This window comes from Coregonus lavaretus (genome assembly GCF_964263955.1).
Source record: "Coregonus lavaretus genome assembly, contig: SUPER_36_unloc_1, whole genome shotgun sequence".
In the NCBI taxonomy this organism is placed as follows: Eukaryota; Metazoa; Chordata; class Actinopteri; order Salmoniformes; family Salmonidae; genus Coregonus; species Coregonus lavaretus.
This window is the reverse complement of record NW_028167175.1, coordinates 1599719-1620714: the sequence shown is the minus strand read 5'-3', so window position 1 is coordinate 1620714 and position 20996 is coordinate 1599719. Positions and strand designations below refer to the sequence as shown.

The following is a 20996-nucleotide window of genomic DNA, read 5'->3' as shown; positions in this document are numbered from 1 at the left end:
AGTGTTCTCAGGGTAAGGAGGGTTATTAGTGTTCTCAGGGTAAGGAGGGTTATTAGTGTTCTCAGGGTAAGGAGGGTTATTAGTGTTCTCAGGGTAAGGAGGGTTATTAATGTTCTCAGGGTAAGGATGGTTATTAGTGTTCTCAGGGTAAGGAGGGTTATTAGTGTTCTCAGTGTAAGGAGGGTTATTAGTGTTCTCAGGGTAAGGAGGGTTATTAGTGTTCTCAGGGTAAGGAGGGTTATTAGTGTTCTCAGGGTAAGGAGGGTTATTAGTGTTCTCAGGGTAAGGAGGGTTATTAGTGTTCTCAGGGTAAGGAGGGTTATTAGTGTTCTCAGGGTAAGGAGGGTTATTAGTGTTCTCAGGGTAAGGAGGGTTATTAGTGTTCTCAGGGTAAGGAGGGTTATTAGTGTTCTCAGGGTAAGGAGGGTTATTAGTGTTCTCAGGGTAAATCCTGTTGTATTTGTCTTAACAAAGTAGTCACACTCAAATATCTTCCTTTTACAATAATATATTGGAGTCTACCTCGTATGTGAACCTACCTTCTTTTTCATTGAACTGTTTGTTGATTTTATGCACCATCCAAATAACCTTTATATCCTATCCTTAAGTCGTGTTTGAGCGCGATGGCGCCTTCTTTCATTTGTTAGAAACATCCCAAGGATTAGCTATACTTCCAGGATCAAGGTCCTTACAGGTTCAGATCTAACAGCCGTGATCAGGCAGTGCTGTACCTGTACGGTTTCTATGCTGGAGATGATGTTCTGTAGTTAACCCTGATGTGTTTAAAGGAGACATTAAATATATTAACGAGTGGAACATTCTAGAATACCTGGAGATTCTCAACCAGGTTCTGAGACGGAAGATGGGAGGTTGACCTCACTCTCACACCAGGCACCGCTGTGCCCCATCCATCACCAATAACCATAATAGTTATTATGAATATGACATTAAACCTCACATCTAACCTCACATCTTCACTTGTACAGGATGTTCTTTCTTTCTTTCTTTCTTTCTTTCTTTCTTTCCTTTCTTTTCTTTCTTCCTTCCTTCCTTCCTTCCTTCCTTCTTCCCTTTCTTTCTTTCTTTCTTTCTTTCTTTCTTTCTTTCTTTCTTTCTTTCTTTCTTTCTTTCTTTCTTTCTTTCTTTCTTCTTTCTTTCTTTCTTTCTTTCTTTCTTTCTTTCTTTCTTTCTTTCTTTCTTTCTTTCTTTCTTTCTTTCTTTCTTTCTTTCTTTCTTTCTTTCTTTCTTTCTTTCTTTCTTTCTTTCTTTCTTTCTTTTCTTTCTTTCTTTCTTTCTTTCTTTCGTTTTGCCTTTTTTGGAGTGACTCCTGTCACTCTAGTAACAGGCATACTGTCCAGTTCTCTGTGGTTGGAAAGTGGTTGGTTCCAGTGGTCAAACGTAGTGCACTATATAGGGAATAGGGTGCAATTTGGGACAGAGTGTTATTCCTGCTGCTGCTCTGCTCTGTTTCATCTCTGTCTGTCTCTGTCTGTCTGTCTGTCTCTCTGTCTGTCTGACTGACTCTCTGTCTATCTCTCTGTCTGACTCTGTCTGTCTGACTGCAGCTCTACAGTGTTTGCTAGCTCTGTGATAGCTTCCTGATACGTTTCTTCACACTTCCTGTTTCAGCGGTTGAAAGGTGGGGGTGCGGTTGCCTGGTCCCAGATCTGTTTGTGCTCTTGCCAACTTGATTACTTTCATCGTCAAACCATGGCATGGTAATGAGTGACAAGGAGTTGGCATGGTAACACAGACGGGCACAGGCTAGGGGTGGGGAGCTTTCAGTTCAAAACAATCTTAATCACATGGCGCCAAATGTAATCACATTTCTGGTAGCAGCTGCACTAGACTGCTAAACAAACAGTGGTTTTCTGAATAGTTTTTGTGATAATAACAGCTGGTTAAAAGACAGTCTTTTTCTTTCTGAGAAATCGTAATCCTCCAGTAGTTAGGTCACATGGTCAGGGTGTAAACTAGAAACCAGCGACAGACAGACATTCCTTTTCAAATATGTGTGTGTTGGTTTCCAGGACAGCTAGAAACTCCAGATGAACGCCCTTTAGCCAAAGTGTTGGTCAAATAAAGCTAGGAGAGATTAGAGCGCAACTTTTCTTTTTCATTTTGTATGTGGTGTTTTCCAATCCCTGTATTTGTGTTGCATGTTTTCAGGAGAGCCCCAACCTGTCATTGAGAAGGGATGTTTCCAGGCCTCTGCCTGCCCTGTTGTTCTGCTGTCAGGTGGGGGTAGGGAGGACCAACCTTGCCATGATCCTGGGGACCCTGGTCCTCAACCACCTGAAGACCACCCAGGAACCACCACAGTAAGACAGGACTCAACCTCCACAACCAAACTGGAACCTAGCCTAGAGATACACTACATGGCCAAAAGTATGTGGACACCTGCTCGGCAAACATCTCATTCCAAAATCATGGGCAATAATATGGAGTTGGTTCCCCCTTTTGCTGTTATAACAGCCTCCACTCTTCTGGGAAGGCTTTCCACTAGATGTTGGAACATTGCTGTGGGGACTTGCTTCCATTCAGCCACAAGAGCATTAGTGAGGTCGGGCACTGATGTTTGGCGATTTGGCCAAGGCTCGCAGTCGGCGTTCCAATTCATCCTGAAGGTGTTCGATTGTGTTGAGGTCAGGGCTCTGTGCAGGCCAGTCAAGTTCTCCCACACCGATCTCGACAAACCATTTCTATATGGACCTCGCTTTGTGTCATGCTGAAACAGGAAAGGGCCTTCCCCAAACTGTTGCCACAAAGTTGGAAGCACAGAATCATCTAGAATGTCATTGTATGCTGTAGCATTAAGATTTCCCTTCACTGGAACTAAGGGGCCTAGCCTGAACCATGAAAAACAGCCCCAGACCATTATTCCTCCTCCACCAAACTTTACAGTTGGCACTATGCATTCGGGCAGGTAGCGTTATCCTGGCATCCGCCAAACCCAGATTAGTCCGTCGGACTGCCAGAGAACGCGTTTCCCCTCCTCAAGAGTGCAATGGCGGGGAGCTTTATTCCACTCCAGCCGGTCACGTTCTGTGAGCTTGTGTGGTCTACCACTTTGCGGCTGAGCCGTTGTTGCTCCTAGATGTTTCCACTTCACAATAACAGCACTTACAGGGCAGACATTTGATGAACTGACTTGTTGGAAAGGTGGCATTCTATGACGGTGCAACATTAAAGGTCACTGAGCTCTTCAGTACGGGCCATTCTACTGCTAATGTTTGTCTATCGAGATTGCATGGCTGTGTGCTCGATTTTATACACCTGTCAGCAACGGGTGTGGCTGAAATATCAGAATCCACTCATTTGAAGGGGTGTCCACATACTTTTGTATATATAGTGTATTGCCAGGCTATCATTGCATATAAGAATTTGTTCTTAATTGACCTGTCTGGTAAAATAAAGGTAAAATATAAAAAATCACTATGAAACTGATCCAGATTATACCCAGAGGGTAACATTTGGCACGTGATGTGTTAATGATGTTTTCTGTTTGCAAACTGTTTTTCTGCTCGAGTAAACATCATTATAACCAGATTTGCTGGGCAGGCCTACATTTCTATCAAAACATTGGATTGGTCAGTGTCATAATAATGCAGTGGTGATGTAGTTAAACTGTAAGGAAGTGTTTTAAAGATGGCTGCCTGTCCGGTTTGTTATTTGCAGAGTGGAGGAGGCAGAAGCCAAGCCAGTGTTCCAAGTCATTCAGACCCTCATCAACAAACTACCTGAAGGACAACAGGTCATGGAAGAGGTGAGTGATCTAGAAATGACTCCACTAGTTAGGTACATTGTGCTAGTTCCCAGTATTGAAATCATGTTCTGTCCCTTTGGTTCTTCAGGTTGACCAAGCGATCGCCCTGTGTTCAGAAATGCACAACATAAAAGAAGCAATATACGAAAATAAGAACAAACTTGAAGCGATCGGAGATGATTATCAAATTCAGGTAGGTTATGTTTCAGATTGATCAAAACTTTATCAGTACACTATGATCATTTTGATACAGTAATATGATGCTCCAGTGCTTAGCTAGTATGTTATGATACTAGGGAGCAGTACCCAAGACTACTGTCTGACTCCTTGATGTCTGTCTCTTCTAGGGAGCAGTACCCAAGACTACTGTCTGACTCCTTGATGTCTGTCTCTTCTAGGGAGCAGTACCAAAGACTACTGTCTGACTCCTTGATGTCTGTCTCTTCTAGGGAGCAGTACCAAAGACTACTGTCTGACTCCTTGATGTCTGTCTCTTCTAGGGAGCAGTACCAAAGACTACTGTCTGACTCCTTGATGTCTGTCTCTTCTAGGGAGCAGTACCAAAGACTACTGTCTGACTCCTTGATGTCTGTCTCTTCTAGGGAGCAGTACCAAAGACTACTGTCTGACTCCTTGATGTCTGTCTCTTCTAGGGAGCAGTACCAAAGACTACTGTCTGACTCCTTGATGTCTGTCTCTTCTAGGGAGCAGTACCAAAGACTACTGTCTGACTCCTTGATGTCTGTCTCATCTAGGGAGCAGTACCAACGACTACTGTCTGACTCCTTGATGTCTGTCTCTTCTAGGGAGCAGTACCAAAGACTACTGTCTGACTCCTTGATGTCTGTCTCTTCTAGGGAGCAGTACCAAAGACTACTGTCTGACTCCTTGATGTCTGTCTCTTCTAGGGAGCAGTACCAAAGACTACTGTCTGACTCCTTGATGTCTGTCTCTTCTAGGGAGCAGTACCCAAGACTACTGTCTGACTCCTTGATGTCTGTCTCTTCTAGGGAGCAGTACCAAAGACTACTGTCTGACTCCTTGATGTCTGTCTCTTCTAGGGAGCAGTACCAAAGACTACTGTCTGACTCCTTGATGTCTGTCTCTTCTAGGGAGCAGTACCCAAGACTACTGTCTGACTCCTTGATGTCTGTCTCTTCTAGGGAGCAGTACCAAAGACTACTGTCTGACTCCTTGATGTCTGTCTCTTCTAGGGAGCAGTACCAAAGACTACTGTCTGACTCCTTGATGTCTGTCTCTTCTAGGGAGCAGTACCAAAGACTACTGTCTGACTCCTTGATGTCTGTCTCTTCTAGGGAGCAGTACCAAAGACTACTGTCTGACTCCTTGATGTCTGTCTCTTCTAGGGAGCAGTACCAAAGACTACTGTCTGACTCCTTGATGTCTGTCTCTTCTAGGGAGCAGTACCAAAGACTACTGTCTGACTCCTTGATGTCTGTCTCTTCTAGGGAGCAGTACCAAAGACTACTGTCTGACTCCTTGATGTCTGTCTCTTCTAGGGAGCAGTACCAAAGACTACTGTCTGACTCCTTGATGTCTGTCTCTTCTAGGGAGCAGTACCCAAGACTACTGTCTGACTCCTTGATGTCTGTCTCTTCTAGGGAGCAGTACCAAAGACTACTGTCTGACTCCTTGATGTCTGTCTCTTCTAGGGAGCAGTACCAAAGACTACTGTCTGACTCCTTGATGTCTGTCTCTTCTAGGGAGCAGTACCAAAGACTACTGTCTGACTCCTTGATGTCTGTCTCTTCTAGGGAGCAGTACCAAAGACTACTGTCTGACTCCTTGATGTCTGTCTCTTCTAGGGAGCAGTACCCAAGACTACTGTCTGACTCCTTGATGTCTGTCTCTTCTAGGGAGCAGTACCAAAGACTACTGTCTGACTCCTTGATGTCTGTCTCTTCTAGGGAGCAGTACCCAAGACTACTGTCTGACTCCTTGATGTCTGTCTCTTCTAGGGAGCAGTACCAAAGACTACTGTCTGACTCCTTGATGTCTGTCTCTTCTAGGGAGCAGTACCCAAGACTACTGTCTGACTCCTTGATGTCTGTCTCTTCTAGGGAGCAGTACCAAAGACTACTGTCTGACTCCTTGATGTCTGTCTCTTCTAGGGAGCAGTACCAAAGACTACTGTCTGACTCCTTGATGTCTGTCTCTTCTAGGGAGCAGTACCAAAGACTACTGTCTGACTCCTTGATGTCTGTCTCTTCTAGGGAGCAGTACCAAAGACTACTGTCTGACTCCTTGATGTCTGTCTCTTCTAGGGAGCAGTACCAAAGACTACTGTCTGACTCCTTGATGTCTGTCTCTTCTAGGGAGCAGTACCAAAGACTACTGTCTGACTCCTTGATGTCTGTCTCTTCTAGGGAGCAGTACCAAAGACTACTGTCTGACTCCTTGATGTCTGTCTCTTCTAGGGAGCAGTACCAAAGACTACTGTCTGACTCCTTGATGTCTGTCTCTTCTAGGGAGCAGTACCAACGACTACTGTCTGACTCCTTGATGTCTGTCTCTTCTAGGGAGCAGTACCAAAGACTACTGTCTGACTCCTTGATGTCTGTCTCTTCTAGGGAGCAGTACCAAAGACTACTGTCTGACTCCTTGATGTCTGTCTCTTCTAGGGAGCAGTACCAAAGACTACTGTCTGACTCCTTGATGTCTGTCTCTTCTAGGGAGCAGTACCCAAGACTACTGTCTGACTCCTTGATGTCTGTCTCTTCTAGGGAGCAGTACCAAAGACTACTGTCTGACTCCTTGATGTCTGTCTCTTCTAGGGAGCAGTACCAAAGACTACTGTCTGACTCCTTGATGTCTGTCTCTTCTAGGGAGCAGTACCCAAGACTACTGTCTGACTCCTTGATGTCTGTCTCTTCTAGGGAGCAGTACCAAAGACTACTGTCTGACTCCTTGATGTCTGTCTCTTCTAGGGAGCAGTACCAAAGACTACTGTCTGACTCCTTGATGTCTGTCTCTTCTAGGGAGCAGTACCAAAGACTACTGTCTGACTCCTTGATGTCTGTCTCTTCTAGGGAGCAGTACCAAAGACTACTGTCTGACTCCTTGATGTCTGTCTCTTCTAGGGAGCAGTACCAAAGACTACTGTCTGACTCCTTGATGTCTGTCTCTTCTAGGGAGCAGTACCAAAGACTACTGTCTGACTCCTTGATGTCTGTCTCTTCTAGGGAGCAGTACCAAAGACTACTGTCTGACTCCTTGATGTCTGTCTCTTCTAGGGAGCAGTACCAAAGACTACTGTCTGACTCCTTGATGTCTGTCTCTTCTAGGGAGCAGTACCAAAGACTACTGTCTGACTCCTTGATGTCTGTCTCTTCTAGGGAGCAGTACCAAAGACTACTGTCTGACTCCTTGATGTCTGTCTCTTCTAGGGAGCAGTACCAAAGACTACTGTCTGACTCCTTGATGTCTGTCTCTTCTAGGGAGCAGTACCAAAGACTACTGTCTGACTCCTTGATGTCTGTCTCTTCTAGGGAGCAGTACCAAAGACTACTGTCTGACTCCTTGATGTCTGTCTCTTCTAGGGAGCAGTACCAAAGACTACTGTCTGACTCCTTGATGTCTGTCTCTTCTAGGGAGCAGTACCAAAGACTACTGTCTGACTCCTTGATATCTGTCTCTTCTAGGGAAGCACAACCAAAGACTACTTTCTCCACAGAGCCATACAGAGCCTGGAACGGTATTTCTACCTGATTGTGTTCAACGCATACCTTCATGAACAGGTATGGCTTTGTTCCAAATGGCTCCCATAGCGAAATTCTATCTTTCACTCATACAGTGGGGGGGAAAAAAGTATTTAGTCAGCCACCAATTGTGCAAGTTCTCCCACTTAAAAAGATGAGAGAGGCCTGTAATTTTCATCATAGGTACTCGTCAACTATGACAGACAAATTGAGAATTTATTTTCCAGAAAATCACATTGTAGGATTTTTAATGAATTTATTTGCAAATTATGGTGGAAAATAAGTATTTGGTCACCTACAAACAAGCAAGATTTCTGGCTCTCATAGACCTGTAACTTCTTCTTTAAGAGGCTCCTCTGTCCTCCACTCATTACCTGTATTAATGGCACCTGTTTGAACTTGTTATCAGTATAAAAGACACCTGTCCACAACCTCAAACAGTCACACTCCAAACTCCACTATGGCCAAGACCAAAGAGCTGTCAAAGGACACCAGAAACAAAATTGTAGACCTGCACCAGGCTGGGAAGACTGAATCTGCAATAGGTAAGCAGCTTGGTTTGAAGAAATCAACTGTGGGAGCAATTATTAGGAAATGGAAGACATACAAGACCACTGATAATCTCCCTCGATCTGGGGCTCCACGCAAGATCTCACCCCATGGGGTCAAAATGATCACAAGAACGGTGAGCAAAAATCCCAGAACCACACGGGGGGACCTAGTGAATGACCTGCAGAGAGCTGGGACCAAAGTAACAAAGCCTACCATCAGTAACACACTACGCCGCCAGGGACTCAAATCCTGCAGTGCAGACGTGTCCCCCTGCTTAAACCAGTACATGTCCAGGCCCATCTGAAGTTTGCTAGAGTGCATTTGGATGATCCAGAAGAGGATTGGGAGAATGTCATATGGTCAGATGAAACCAAAATATAACTTTTTGGTAAAAACTCAACTCGTCGTGTTTGGAGGACAAAGAATGCTGAGTTGCATCCAAAGAACACCATACCTACTGTGAAGCATGGGGGTGGAAACATCATGCTTTGGGGCTGTTTTTCTGCAAAGGGACCAGGACGACTGATCCGTGTAAAGGAAAGAATGAATGGGGCCATGTATCATGAGATTTTGAGTGAAAACCTCCTTCCATCAGCAAGGGCATTGAAGATGAAACGTGGCTGGGTCTTTCAGCATGACAATGATCCCAAACACACCGCCCGGGCAACGAAGGAGTGGCTTCGTAAGAAGCATTTCAAGGTCCTGGAGTGGCCTAGCCAGTCTCCAGATCTCAACCCCATAGAAAATCTTTGGAGGGAGTTGAAAGTCCGTGTTGCCCAGCGACAGCCCCAAAACATCACTGCTCTAGAGGAGATCTGCATGGAGGAATGGGCCAAAATACCAGCAACAGTGTGTGAAAACCTTGTGAAGACTTACAGAAAACGTTTGACCTGTGTCATTGCCAACAAAGGGTATATAACAAAGTATTGAGAAACTTTTGTTATTGACCAAATACTTATTTTCCACCATAATTTGCAAATAAATGCATAAAAAATCGTACAATGTGTTTTCTTGATTTTTTTTCTTCTATTTTTCCCCCCACTGTACATACAAGCCAATGTTATTTTGTATTGACTCTGCTGTTTGTCTTTTATGTCTGCCATTGTTTGTGCTTTGCATTGAGATGACACATTTCCTGTTTTTATCAAACAAAGACATCTCAACCTTTTTATGTCTGTTTTTATCATGGCAAACAAAGACCTAAATCTTTACGTCTGTTTTTACCATGGCAAACAAAGACATCTCAATCTTTACGTCTGTTTTTACCATGGCAGACAAAGACATCTCAATCTTTACGTCTGTTTTTACCATGGCAAACAAAGACATCTCAATCTTTATGTCCTGTTTTTACCATGGCAGACAAAGACATCTCAATCTTTACGTCTGTTTTTACCATGGCAGACAAGGACATCTCAATCTTTACGTCTGTTTTTACCATGGCAAACAAACACATCTCAATATTTACGTCTGATTTTACCATGGCAGACAAAGACATCTCAATCCTTGTCTGTTTTGTGGTGTTGCAGTATTCTCTTGGCTTTGCGTCCAACTTCAGCCAGTGGCTGTGTGCTCACGCCTGGGTGTACCGCCTGCTGGCCTGTATGGACCTATCAGAACTCTCCGCTCCGCCCGATCTCGTCACCAAGGGAGCCCGCGTTTTGGTGAGAACCTCCCACCAAATGACATCACGACACACTCACTCAGACCCACTGCAGAACATGGAACTCAGTCAGGAGCAGAGAAATAGAGTTTCTCTGTTTCAAGTTTGTTTGCCTTGTGTAATGAATACATTCACTGGAAATCTAACTCATTATCTTATGTACTTACTGTGTGTGTGTGTGTGTGTGTGTGTGTGTGTGTGTGTGTGTGTGTGTGTGTGTGTGCGTGCGCAGGTTGCTCATGAGTACCTGTCTCCAGACATACTCAGCACAGTGAAGGAGATGAAGGTGGCTAACTTCAGAAGAGTCCCCAAGATGCCCGTCTACGGCATGTCACAGCCTACATCAGAGGTAAGATCTACACCAACCCCCATACCCTGTCACATTTGGTCAATGTCCAAAATGCTAGTTTCCCAGAACTTTCTATCTTTAGCAGACATAAAAAACGTTTTAAGACATCCCAGTTCTTACAGTACGTTGTCTGTCAAGCTGAACTGAAGCGTATCTGCGGGGGTTGTGTGTTTGTAGGCGACGGGTGCGGTGCTGACCCACCTGACGGATGAGAAGAGGAAGTACAGCCACGTGCTGTGGGTCAACCTGCAGGAGGAGCTGGTTCTGGAGGGGAATGGACAGGTCTTCACTCCCAGAGAGCCTTCCTGTCTGGAGCAACACATCCCTGTCCCCGCCACAGACCCCACACACATAGAGGTACTAGATACACCATATATACAAAAGCATGTGGACACCCCTTTCAAATTAGTGGATTCGGCTATTTCAGCCACACCCGTTGCTGACAGGTGTATAAAATCAAGCACACCGCCATGCAATCTCCATAGACAAACACTGGCTGTAAAATGGCCTTACTGAAGAGCTCAGTGCCTTTCAACGTGGCACCGTCATAGGATGCCACCTTTCCAACAATTCAGTTTGTCAAATTTCTGCCCTGCTAGAGCTGCCCCGGTCAACTGTAAGTGCTGTTATTGTGAAATGGAAACGTCTAGGAGCAACAACGGCTCAGCCGCGAAGTGGTAGGCCAACTGACCCTAAACTTAACCTCCAGCACATAGACGTACTAACTGACCCTAACCTTAACCTCCAGCACATAGAGGTACTAACTGGCCCTAACCTCCAGCACATAGAGGTACTAACTGACCCTAACCCCCAGCACATAAAGGTACTAACTGACCTTAACCTTAACCCTAACCTTAACCACTAGCACATAGAGGTATTAACTGACCTTAACCTTAACCCTAACCTTAACCCCCAGCACATAGAGGTATTAACTGACCCTAACCTTAAACCTAACCTTAACCCCCAGCACATAGAGGTATTAACTTAACCTAACCTTAACCCCCAGCACATAGAGGTATTAACTGAACCTAAGCTTAACCCCCAGCACATAGAGGTATTAACTGACCTTAACCTTAACCCCCAGCACATAGAGGTATTAACTGAACCTTAACCCCCAGCACATAGAGGTATTAACTGAACCTAACCTTAACCCCCAGCACATAGAGGTATTAACTGAATCTAACCTTAACCCCCAGCACATAGAGGTATTAACTGAACCTTAACCCCCAGCACATAGAGGTATTAACTGAACCTTAACCCCCAGCACATAGAGGTATTAACTGAACCTTAACCCCCAGCACATAGAGGTATTAACTGAACCTTAACCCCCAGCACATAGAGGTATTAACTGAACCTTAACCCCCAGCACATAGAGGTATTAACTGAACCTTAACCCCCAGCACATAGAGGTATTAACTGAACCTTAACCCCCAGCACATAGAGGTATTAACTGAACCTTAACCCCCAGCACATAGAGGTATTAACTGAACCTAACCTTAACCCCCAGTACATAGAGGTATTAACTGAACCTTAACCCCCAGCACATAGAGGTATTAACTGAACCTTAACCCCCAGCACATAGAGGTATTAACTGAACCTTAACCCCCAGCACATAGAGGTATTAACTGAACCTTAACCCCCAGCACATAGAGGTATTAACTGAACCTTAACCCCCAGCACATAGAGGTATTAACTGAACCTTAACCCCCAGCACATAGAGGTCCAGTGTTTCATGTTACCCTGCTGATTTGGTGTGATACAGAAGTTCCAGGTTCTCTCCCTACTTGCGATCAGCCTCACTGTGACTCACTGGCTTGACTGTCCCCGTCAAAATCAAATCAAATGTTCCCTGTAGGGAACATAATACTGTTTGTATGATGCTGCAAATAAATGTTCTTTACACAGACCATAAAGTCAGTAAAGTAAAGTGAGGGTTTCCCTAGTGGCCCAGCGGTCTAAGGCACTGCAGTGCTTAGAGGCGTCACTACAGATCCGGGTTCGATCCCGGGCTGTGTCGCAGCTGGCCGCGACCGGGAGACCCATGAGGCGACGCACAATTTGGCCCAGCGTCGTCCGGGTTAGGGGAGGGTTTGGCCGGGCCGGGATGTCCTTGTCCCATCGCACTCTAGCGACCTCTTGTGGCGGGCCGGGCGCATGGACGCTGACTTCGGGTCGCCAGTTGTACAGTGTTTCCTCTGACACATTGGTCCGGGTTAAGTGAGCAGTGTGTCAAGAAGCAGTGCGGCTTGGCAGGGTCGTGTTTCAGAGGACGCATGGCTCTCGACCGTCGCCTCTCCCGAGTCCGTACGGGAGTTGCAGCGATGGGACAAGACTGTAACTACCAATTGGGTATCACGAAATTGGGGAGAAAAAGGGGTAGTCTGACTGTCTCTCCCCTCCTCTCTACCCCAGAAACTAGAGACCGCCCTGGGAGAGGAGGTTCAGAGAGCCCAGAAGTGGCTGGAGGTGTCTCTGGAGCAGGAGAAACAGATGAAGATGTTTAAAACCTGTCTGACGGTCCAGGAGGTCTTCAACCAGTACAAGAGAACACACCAGGGACTGCTGTATAAACGCATCCCTCTGTCAGACTGCTGCGCCCCCAAGGAGGAGGTACAGACAGACGCCACGCAGCCACACACACACAAATATATATATACACACACACACATGCACACACATGCACACACACATACACACGCACATACACACACACACATACACACACACACACACACACACACACAAAGGTAATGGGTTTTGTGGAGGCACTGCAGTGGCAGGTTTTCATTTGGCGATGATATGAGGGTGAAAATGGAAAGCTTTGTACTCCCTCTAGTGGTGTTGAATGTTATTACACATGTTGTATCAATAATATAACTGAATATAGCCATCTGGTGCATGCGTGTGTGTGTGTGTGTGTGTGTGTGTGTCTGTGTGTGTGCGTGTGTTTTACCCCCAGGACTTTGACCAGCTCATGGAGGCCATGAAGAGTACCTTGGCAGAGGACTCTCACTCAGCCTTCGTGTTTAACTGCTCCAACGGCAAGGGAAGAACTACCACAGCCATGGTCATAGCTGCCCTCACTCTCTGGCACTTCAATGTAAGACCACTCCCCTCACTCTCTGGCACTTCAATGTAAGAGTCTATTCTGGAATACCAACGTATAACCCAGGAATAGTCACTTTTCAAGTTAATTTGCCTTCTAATAAACGCATTGGAGAGGTTACCAGATCTGTAAGACCAGTATTAAACCAGCAATGTTCATCCGTTGTTGGTTTGTTTCTGCCTCAGGGCTTTCCTGAGTTCGGTGATGATGAGCTTGTCAGTGTTCCTGATGCCAAGTACACAAAGGGAGAATTCAAGGTGAGTAACAACATAGAGACTTTTACCAAAAGAAGGTTTGAGTGGAACATGACCGTTTTAGATTCACCACATTACCAGAGACTATAGTGTTAGAGCTCTAGTGTCCTAGCAACCACCTAACAGACATGATTCTCCTCTGGTCTGGAATAGTCTGGCTGAATGGGGCCTGTAGAGAGGGGATCTCCCTCTGCCTCCCCAAATGGCTCCACAATCCCTATTTAGTGGACTACTTTTGATCTGGGCCCCCCTTAGGGCTCTGCTCAAAAGTAGTGCACTGTACAGGGTATGTGAGGCCATTTGGGACTCACCCTTCCTCTCAGTAGCTGTGGTCTGATAATGAGCCAGTGGTCAGTTCAGGTTCAGAAAACGTTCATGTCCTCAATGAGCCAGTGGTCAGTTCAGGTTCAGAAAACGTTCATGTCCTCAATGAGCCAGTGGTCAGTTCGGGTTCAGAAAACGTTCATGTCCTCAATGAGCCAGTGGTCAGTTCAGGTTCAGAAAACGTTCATGTCCTCAATGAGCCAGTGGTCAGTTCGGGTTCAGAAAACGTTCATGTCCTCAATGAGCCAGTGGTCAGTTCAGGTTCAGAAAACGTTCATGTCCTCAATGAGCCAGTTCATTTTGCAGCAAACACAATACGTCCAGATTAAATCACAGATTTAAAAGCAACAACAACTGATAGCAAATTATATTTACAAGCAAAGTAGGCTGAATAAGTGCAATTTGATAAAAATGTCATAATTGGGCCAAATGTACTGTACATGTCAGTGATTCCCGGGCCAACCATACATAACATGTAAACATGACTGACTGAGTCGCTTTGGATAAAAGCACCTGCTAATTCACACACAGCTAGTTAACAGTGGAGTGTCTGGGTTACAGAGTACAGTACTGACCCAGGCTGGTTACTAGGGAAACTCTGGCTGGCTGACCGACACATAGGACCTGCAGGCCTGTCCTGTCCGCTGGCAGTCTGGCTGCAACACAGGCTCTGGCCAATTCTCTTGTCTGTGGATATGGGCCAACTCTGGGTCAACACAATATTATGTAAATGTCAACACAATATTATGTAAATGAAACCTGGGGTCCATTATAACTCAGTGGCCTGTAAAAATGGGACCTGATGCATCTCTGCTTGGCGCTCCACATTAAGGAGATAGATTGGGGGGTAATGACCTGCGATAGACTAGTGTCCTGTCCAGGGGGTGTACTGGTACATCAAGCTGCCTCACACTACAGAAACAGGAGATAGACTAGTGTCCTGTCCAGGGGGTGTACTGGTACATCAAGCTGCCTCATGCTACAGAAACAGGAGATAGACTAGTGTCCTGTCCAGGGGGTGTACTGGTACATCAAGCTGCCTCATGCTACAGAAACAGGAGATAGACTAGTGTCCTGTCCAGGGGGTGTACTGGTACATCAAGCTGCCTCATGCTACAGAAACAGGAGATAGACTAGTGTCCTGTCCAGGGGGTGTACTGGTACATCAAGCTGCCTCATGCTACAGAAACAGCGTTCTGAGACGTTCTGGCTCGCACAAGCCAAGGCCAGGACTACTTACTTATTACTACCTGGGGTCCATGGTAACACATCACCACCATCTCTCTTCACTACCTGGGGTCCATGGTAACACATCACCACCATCTCTCTTCACTACCTGGGGTCCATGGTAACACATCACCACCATCTCTCTTCACTACCTGGGGTCCATGGTAACACATCACCACCATCTCTCTTCACTACCTGGGGTCCATGGTAACACATCACCACCATCTCTCTTCACTACCTGGGGTCCATGGTAACACATCACCACCATCTCTCTTCACTACCTGGGGTCCATGGTAACACATCACCACCATCTCTCTTCACTACCTGGGGTCCATGGTAACACATCACCACCATCTCTCTTCACTACCTGGGGTCCATGGTAACACATCACCATCTCTCTTCACTACCTGGGGTCCATGGTAACACATCACCACCATCTCTCTTCACTACCTGGGGTCCATGGTAACACGTCACCACCATCTCTCTTCACTACCTGGGGTCCATGGTAACACATCACCACCATCTCTCTTCACTACCTGGGGTCCATGGTAACACATCACCACCATCGCTCTTCACTACCTGGGGTCCATGGTAACACGTCACCACCATCTCTCTTCACTACCTGGGGTCCATGGTAACACATCACCACCATCTCTCTTCACTACCTGGGGTCCATGGTAACACGTCACCACCATCTCTCTTCACTACCTGGGGTCCATGGTAACACATCACCACCATCTCTCTTCACTACCTGGGGTCCATGGTAACACGTCACCACCATCGCTATTCACTCGGTCATGATGAAAAGCCTGTTTAGCCTGTTTCCAGTTTTTAAGTGAAATTTGTTTTTAAATTATTAGAGTAGAGCGTCAGTAGATCTTTACTTCTGTGTAATATGAAGGTTAATCCAGAATATAAGAGATTGTAAAACATGTATCGGATTTGACAGTGAGTGTGTGTGTGTATTCTGGCCTGTCTAACAGTGAGTGTGTGTATTCTGTCCTGTCTGACAGTGAGTGTGTGTGTGTGTTCTATCCTGTCTGACAGTGAGTGTGTGTGTTCTGTCCTGTCTGACAGTGAGTGTGTATATTCTGTCCTGTCTGACAGTGAGTGTGTGTGTTCTGTCCTGTCTGACAGTGAGTGTGTGTGTGTTCTGTCCTGTCTGACAGTGAGTGTGTGTGTGTTCTGTCCTGTCTAACAGTGAGTGTGTGTATTCTGTCCTGTCTGACAGTGAGTGTGTGTGTTCTGTCCTGTCTGACAGTGAGTGTGTGTGTGTTCTGTCCTGTCTGACAGTGAGTGTGTGTGTGTTCTGTCCTGTCTAACAGTGAGTGTGTGTGTTCTATCCTGTCTGACAGTGAGTGTGTGTGTTCTGTCCTGTCTGACAGTGAGTGTGTGTGTTCTGTCCTGTCTGACAGTGAGTGTGTGTGTGTTCTGTCCTGTCTGACAGTGAGTGTGTGTGTTCTGTCCTGTCTGTCTGTCCCCAGGTGGTGATGCAGCTAGTTAGACTGCTGCCGGACGGTCACCGGATGAAGAGGGAGGTAGACATGGCTTTGGACTCTGTCAGCGAGACCATGACCCCCATGCATTACCACCTCAGAGAGATAATCATCTGTACCTATAGACAGGTAGGACCACCCCCCTTTACACACCTATAGACAGGTAGGACCACCCCCCTTTACACCCCTATAGACAGGTAGGATCACCCCCCTTTACACACCTATAGACAGGTAGGACCACCCCCCTTTACACACCTATAGACAGGTAGGACCACCCCCCTTTACACTCCTATAGACAGGTAGGACCACCCCCCTTTACACACCTATAGACAGGTAGGACCACCCCCCTTTACACACCTGTAGACAGGTAGGACCACCCCCCTTTACACACCTATAGACAGGTAGGACCACCCCCCTTTACACACCTATAGACAGGTAGGACCACCCCCCTTTACACTCCTATAGACAGGTAGGACCACCCCCCTTTACACACCTATAGACAGGTAGGACCACCCCCCTTTACACACCTATAGACAGGTAGGATCACCCCCCTTTACACACCTATAGACAGGTAGGACCACCCCCCTTTACACACCTATAGACAGGTAGGACCACCCCCCTTTACACACCTATAGACAGGTAGGACCACCCCCCTTTACACACCTATAGACAGGTAGGACCACCCCCCTTTACACACCTATAGACAGGTAGGACCACCCCCCTTTACACTCCTATAGACAGGTAGGACCACCCCCCTTTACACACCTATAGACAGGTAGGACCACCCCCCTTTACACACCTATAGACAGGTAGGACCACCCCCCTTTACACACCTATAGACAGGTAGGACCACCCCCCTTTACACACCTATAGACAGGTAGGACCACCCCCCTTTACACACCTATAGACAGGTAGGACCACCCCCCTTTACACACCTATAGACAGGTAGGACCACCCCCCTTTACACACCTATAGACAGGTAGGACCACCCCCCTTTACACACCTATAGACAGGTAGGACCACCCCCCTTTACACACCTATAGACAGGTAGGACCACCCCCCTTTACACACCTATAGACAGGTAGGACCACCCCCCTTTACACACCTATAGACAGGTAGGACCACCCCCCTTTACACACCTATAGACAGGTAGGACCACCCCCCTTTACACTCCTATAGACAGGTAGGACCACCCCCCTTTACACACCTATAGACAGGTAGGACCACCCCCCTTTACACACCTATAGACAGGTAGGACCACCCCCCTTTACACACCTATAGACAGGTAGGACCACCCCCCTTTACACTCCTATAGACAGGTAGGACCACCCCCCTTTACACACCTATAGACAGGTAGGACCACCCCCCTTTACACTCCTATAGACAGGTAGGACCACCCCCCTTTACACACCTATAGACAGGTAGGATCACCCCCCTTTACACACCTATAGACAGGTAGGACCATGTACCACCATACACCCCATAGACAGCCAGCCATACTAGACCATGTACCACCATACACCCCATAGACAGCCAGCCATACTAGACCATGTACCACCATACACCCCATAGACAGCCAGCCATACTAGACCATGTACCACCATACACCCCTATAGACAGGTAGGACCATGTACCACCACACACCCCATTGACAGGTAGGACCATGTACCACCATACACCCCATTGACAGGTAGGACCATGTACCACCATACACCCCATAGACAGCCAGCCATACTAGACCATGTACCACCATACACCCCTATAGACTGCCACCTGAGAGATTATCATCTGCGCCTACAGACAGGTCCACTAGGGGGCGACACCTGCCTTTACATTACACTAGTACCTATCATTAACACAAATAATGTCAACTCATTAAAACACTGTTTTGAAGGCTGTTTTGATTACACTGAGATAAGGAAATGGTTGCATTGGTCATCATGTTTCACAGGTGCATTTTTTGTCTGAAAGGCATGACCTTGAACTGGTACAACCCAATGGGAGAGACAAGCCTCCTGTAGCTCAGTTGGTAGAGCATGGCACTTGCAACGCCAGGATTGTGGGTTCGATTCCCACGGGGGGCCAGTATAAAAAAAATTATGCACTCACTAACTGTAAATCGCTCTGGATAAGCTCGTCTGCTAAATGACCAAAATGTAAATGTAAAATGTAAGATTATTTAGCAACAGTTCTACTACTGGCCCATAGATGGGGGTAAAGCTCTTGTTTTTATTTAGCTGCAGTTCCACTCCTTGCCCATAGATGGGGGTAATGCTCTTGTTTTTAGGTGACTAGTTATGTCTTGGACCCAAGGGACTCAGAAACATTTACAAGTACTATGTTTATTTTAGTTGTTGTTGTTTATGTTAATTATTTGACCTTAGGGTGCAGTACTGGTTAGAAATGAACAATATGTTGTTGCTTATGGTAATGCACTCAGATACTTTTTAGATTGACTAGTTGCTTTGAACTCTTTTCATTGAGGAAGCATCTCGTGTAGGGTAGTGGAGGGTAGGGTAGTGTAGTGGAGGGTAGGGTAGTGGAGGGTAGGGTAGTGGAGGGTAGGGTAGTGGAGGGTAGGGTAGTGGAGGGTAGGGTAGGGTAGTGGAGGGTAGGGTAGTGGAGGGTAGGGGAGGGTAGTGGAGGGTAGGGTAGTGGAGGGTAGTGGAGGGTAGGGTAGTGGAGGGTAGGGTAGTGGAGGGGAGGGTAGGGGAGGTTAGGGGAGGGTAGTGGAGGGTAGGGTAGTGGAGGGTAGTGGAGGGTAGGGTAGTGGAGGGTAGGGTAGTGGAGGGTAGGGTAGTGGAGGGTAGAGTAGTGGAGGGTAGTGGAGGGTAGGGTAGTGGAGGGTAGGGTAGTGGAGGGTAGAGTAGTGGAGGGTAGGGTAGGGTAGTGGAGGGTAGGGTAGTGGAGGGTAGAGTAGTGGAGGGTAGTGGAGGGTAGTGGAGGGTAGGGTAGTGGAGGGTAGGGTAGTGGAGGGTAGGGTAGTGGAGGGTAGGGTAGTGGTGGGTAGGGTAGGGTAGTGGTGGGTAGGGTAGTGGAGGGTAGGGTAGTGGAGGGTAGGGTAGGGTAGTGGTGGGTAGGGTAGTGGAGGGTAGGGTAGTGGAGGGTAGGGTAGTGGAGGGTAGGGTAGTGGTGGGTAGTGGAGGGTAGGGTAGTGGAGGGTAGGGTAGTGGAGGGTAGGGTAGTGGAGGGTAGGGTAGTGGTGGGTAGGGTAGAGAAGGTAGGGTAGGGTAGTGGAGGGTAGAGTAGTGGAGGGTAGTGGAGGGTAGTGGAGGGTAGGGTAGGGTAGTGGAGGGTAGGGTAGTGGAGGGTAGAGTAGTGGAGGGTAGTGGAGGGTAGGGTAGTGGAGGGTAGGGTAGTGGAGGGTAGGGTAGTGGAGGGTAGGGTAGTGGAGGGTAGTGGAGGGTAGGGTAGTGGAGGGTAGGGTAGTGGAGGGTAGGGTAGTGGAGGGTAGGGTAGTGGAGGGTAGGGTAGTGGAGGGTAGGGTAGTGGTGGGTAGGGTAGAGAAGGTAGGGTAGGGTAGTGGAGGGTAGAGTAGTGGAGGGTAGTGGAGGGTAGGGTAGGGTAGTGGAGGGTAGAGTAGTGGAGGGTAGTGGAGGGTAGGGTAGTGGAGGGTAGGGTAGTGGAGGGTAGGTAGGGTGGAGGGTAGGGTAGTGGAGGGTAGTGGAGGGTAGGGTAGTGGAGGGTAGGGTAGTGGAGGGTAGGGTAGTGGAGGGTAGGGTAGTGGTGGGTAGGGTAGTGGAGGGTAGGGTAGTGGAGGGAGGGTAGTGGTGGGTAGGTAGAGAAGGTAGGGGAGGGTAGTGGAGGGTAGGGTAGGGTAGGGTTGGGTAGTGGTGGGTAGAGTAGGGTGCGGGTGTAGTGAAATGCTTGTGTTCCTAGCTCCAACAGTGCAGTAATATCTAACAATTCACAACAATAAACACAAATCTAAAAGTAAAATAATGGAATTAAGAAATATATAAATATTATGACGAGCAATGTCGGAGTGGCATTGACTAAAATACAGTAGAATACAGTATATACATATGAAATGAGTAAAACATTATTAAAGTGACCAGTGTTCCATTATTAAAGTGACCAGTGATTCCATGTCTATGTACATAGGGCAGCAGCCTCTAAGGTGCAGGGTTGATTAACCGGGTGGTAGCCGGCTAGTGTGTGTGTGTGTGTGTGTGTGTGTGTGTGTGTGTGTGTGTGTGTGTGTGTGTGTGTGTGTGCATGCGTCCGTGTGTTCATGCGTGTGTGTAGGGAGTGATCCTGTTGTTGAAGTTCCACAGGGCTGCAGTGCTCTGCTCTCTCTGTTTTTGCCATTTGTAATACAGACTGTAATCAGTGTGTGTCTGTCTGTACTGAGGCTGCGCTCTGAGGCTGCCTGACTGCACATGGGCTAGCCGGAGGTACCCTGCCCCGTCTCCACACTATCAATGGGCCCCATTGTCCCGCCGTCTCTGTCTTTCTCTCTCTCTCTCTCTCTCTCTCTCTCTCTCTCTCTCTCTCTCTCTCTTTCTCTTTCTCTCTCTCTTTCTCTTTCTCTTTCTCTTTC

At 47.1% G+C, this 20996-nt stretch overlaps 2 protein-coding genes across 2 annotated transcripts in view; one reads left to right on the top strand and one right to left on the bottom strand.

The window, feature by feature from the left end:
- Nucleotides 1-20996, bottom strand: part of pald1a (phosphatase domain containing paladin 1a) — a 333284-nt gene that overhangs the window by 267261 nt on the left and 45027 nt on the right. The gene's annotated exons all lie outside the window — the stretch shown is intronic.
- On the top strand, nucleotides 127-16612 carry LOC311111102 (paladin-like; the record flags this gene model as incomplete). The annotated part of the gene is made up of 12 exons (XM_084189103.1): nucleotides 127-147; nucleotides 2170-2321; nucleotides 3679-3766; nucleotides 3855-3959; nucleotides 7429-7524; nucleotides 9564-9698; nucleotides 9930-10046; nucleotides 10224-10403; nucleotides 12459-12656; nucleotides 13006-13146; nucleotides 13338-13409; nucleotides 16442-16612. The coding sequence occupies 12 exons, from the start codon at nucleotides 127-129 to the stop codon at nucleotides 16610-16612; spliced, it is 1476 nt and encodes a 491-aa protein (XP_084045229.1).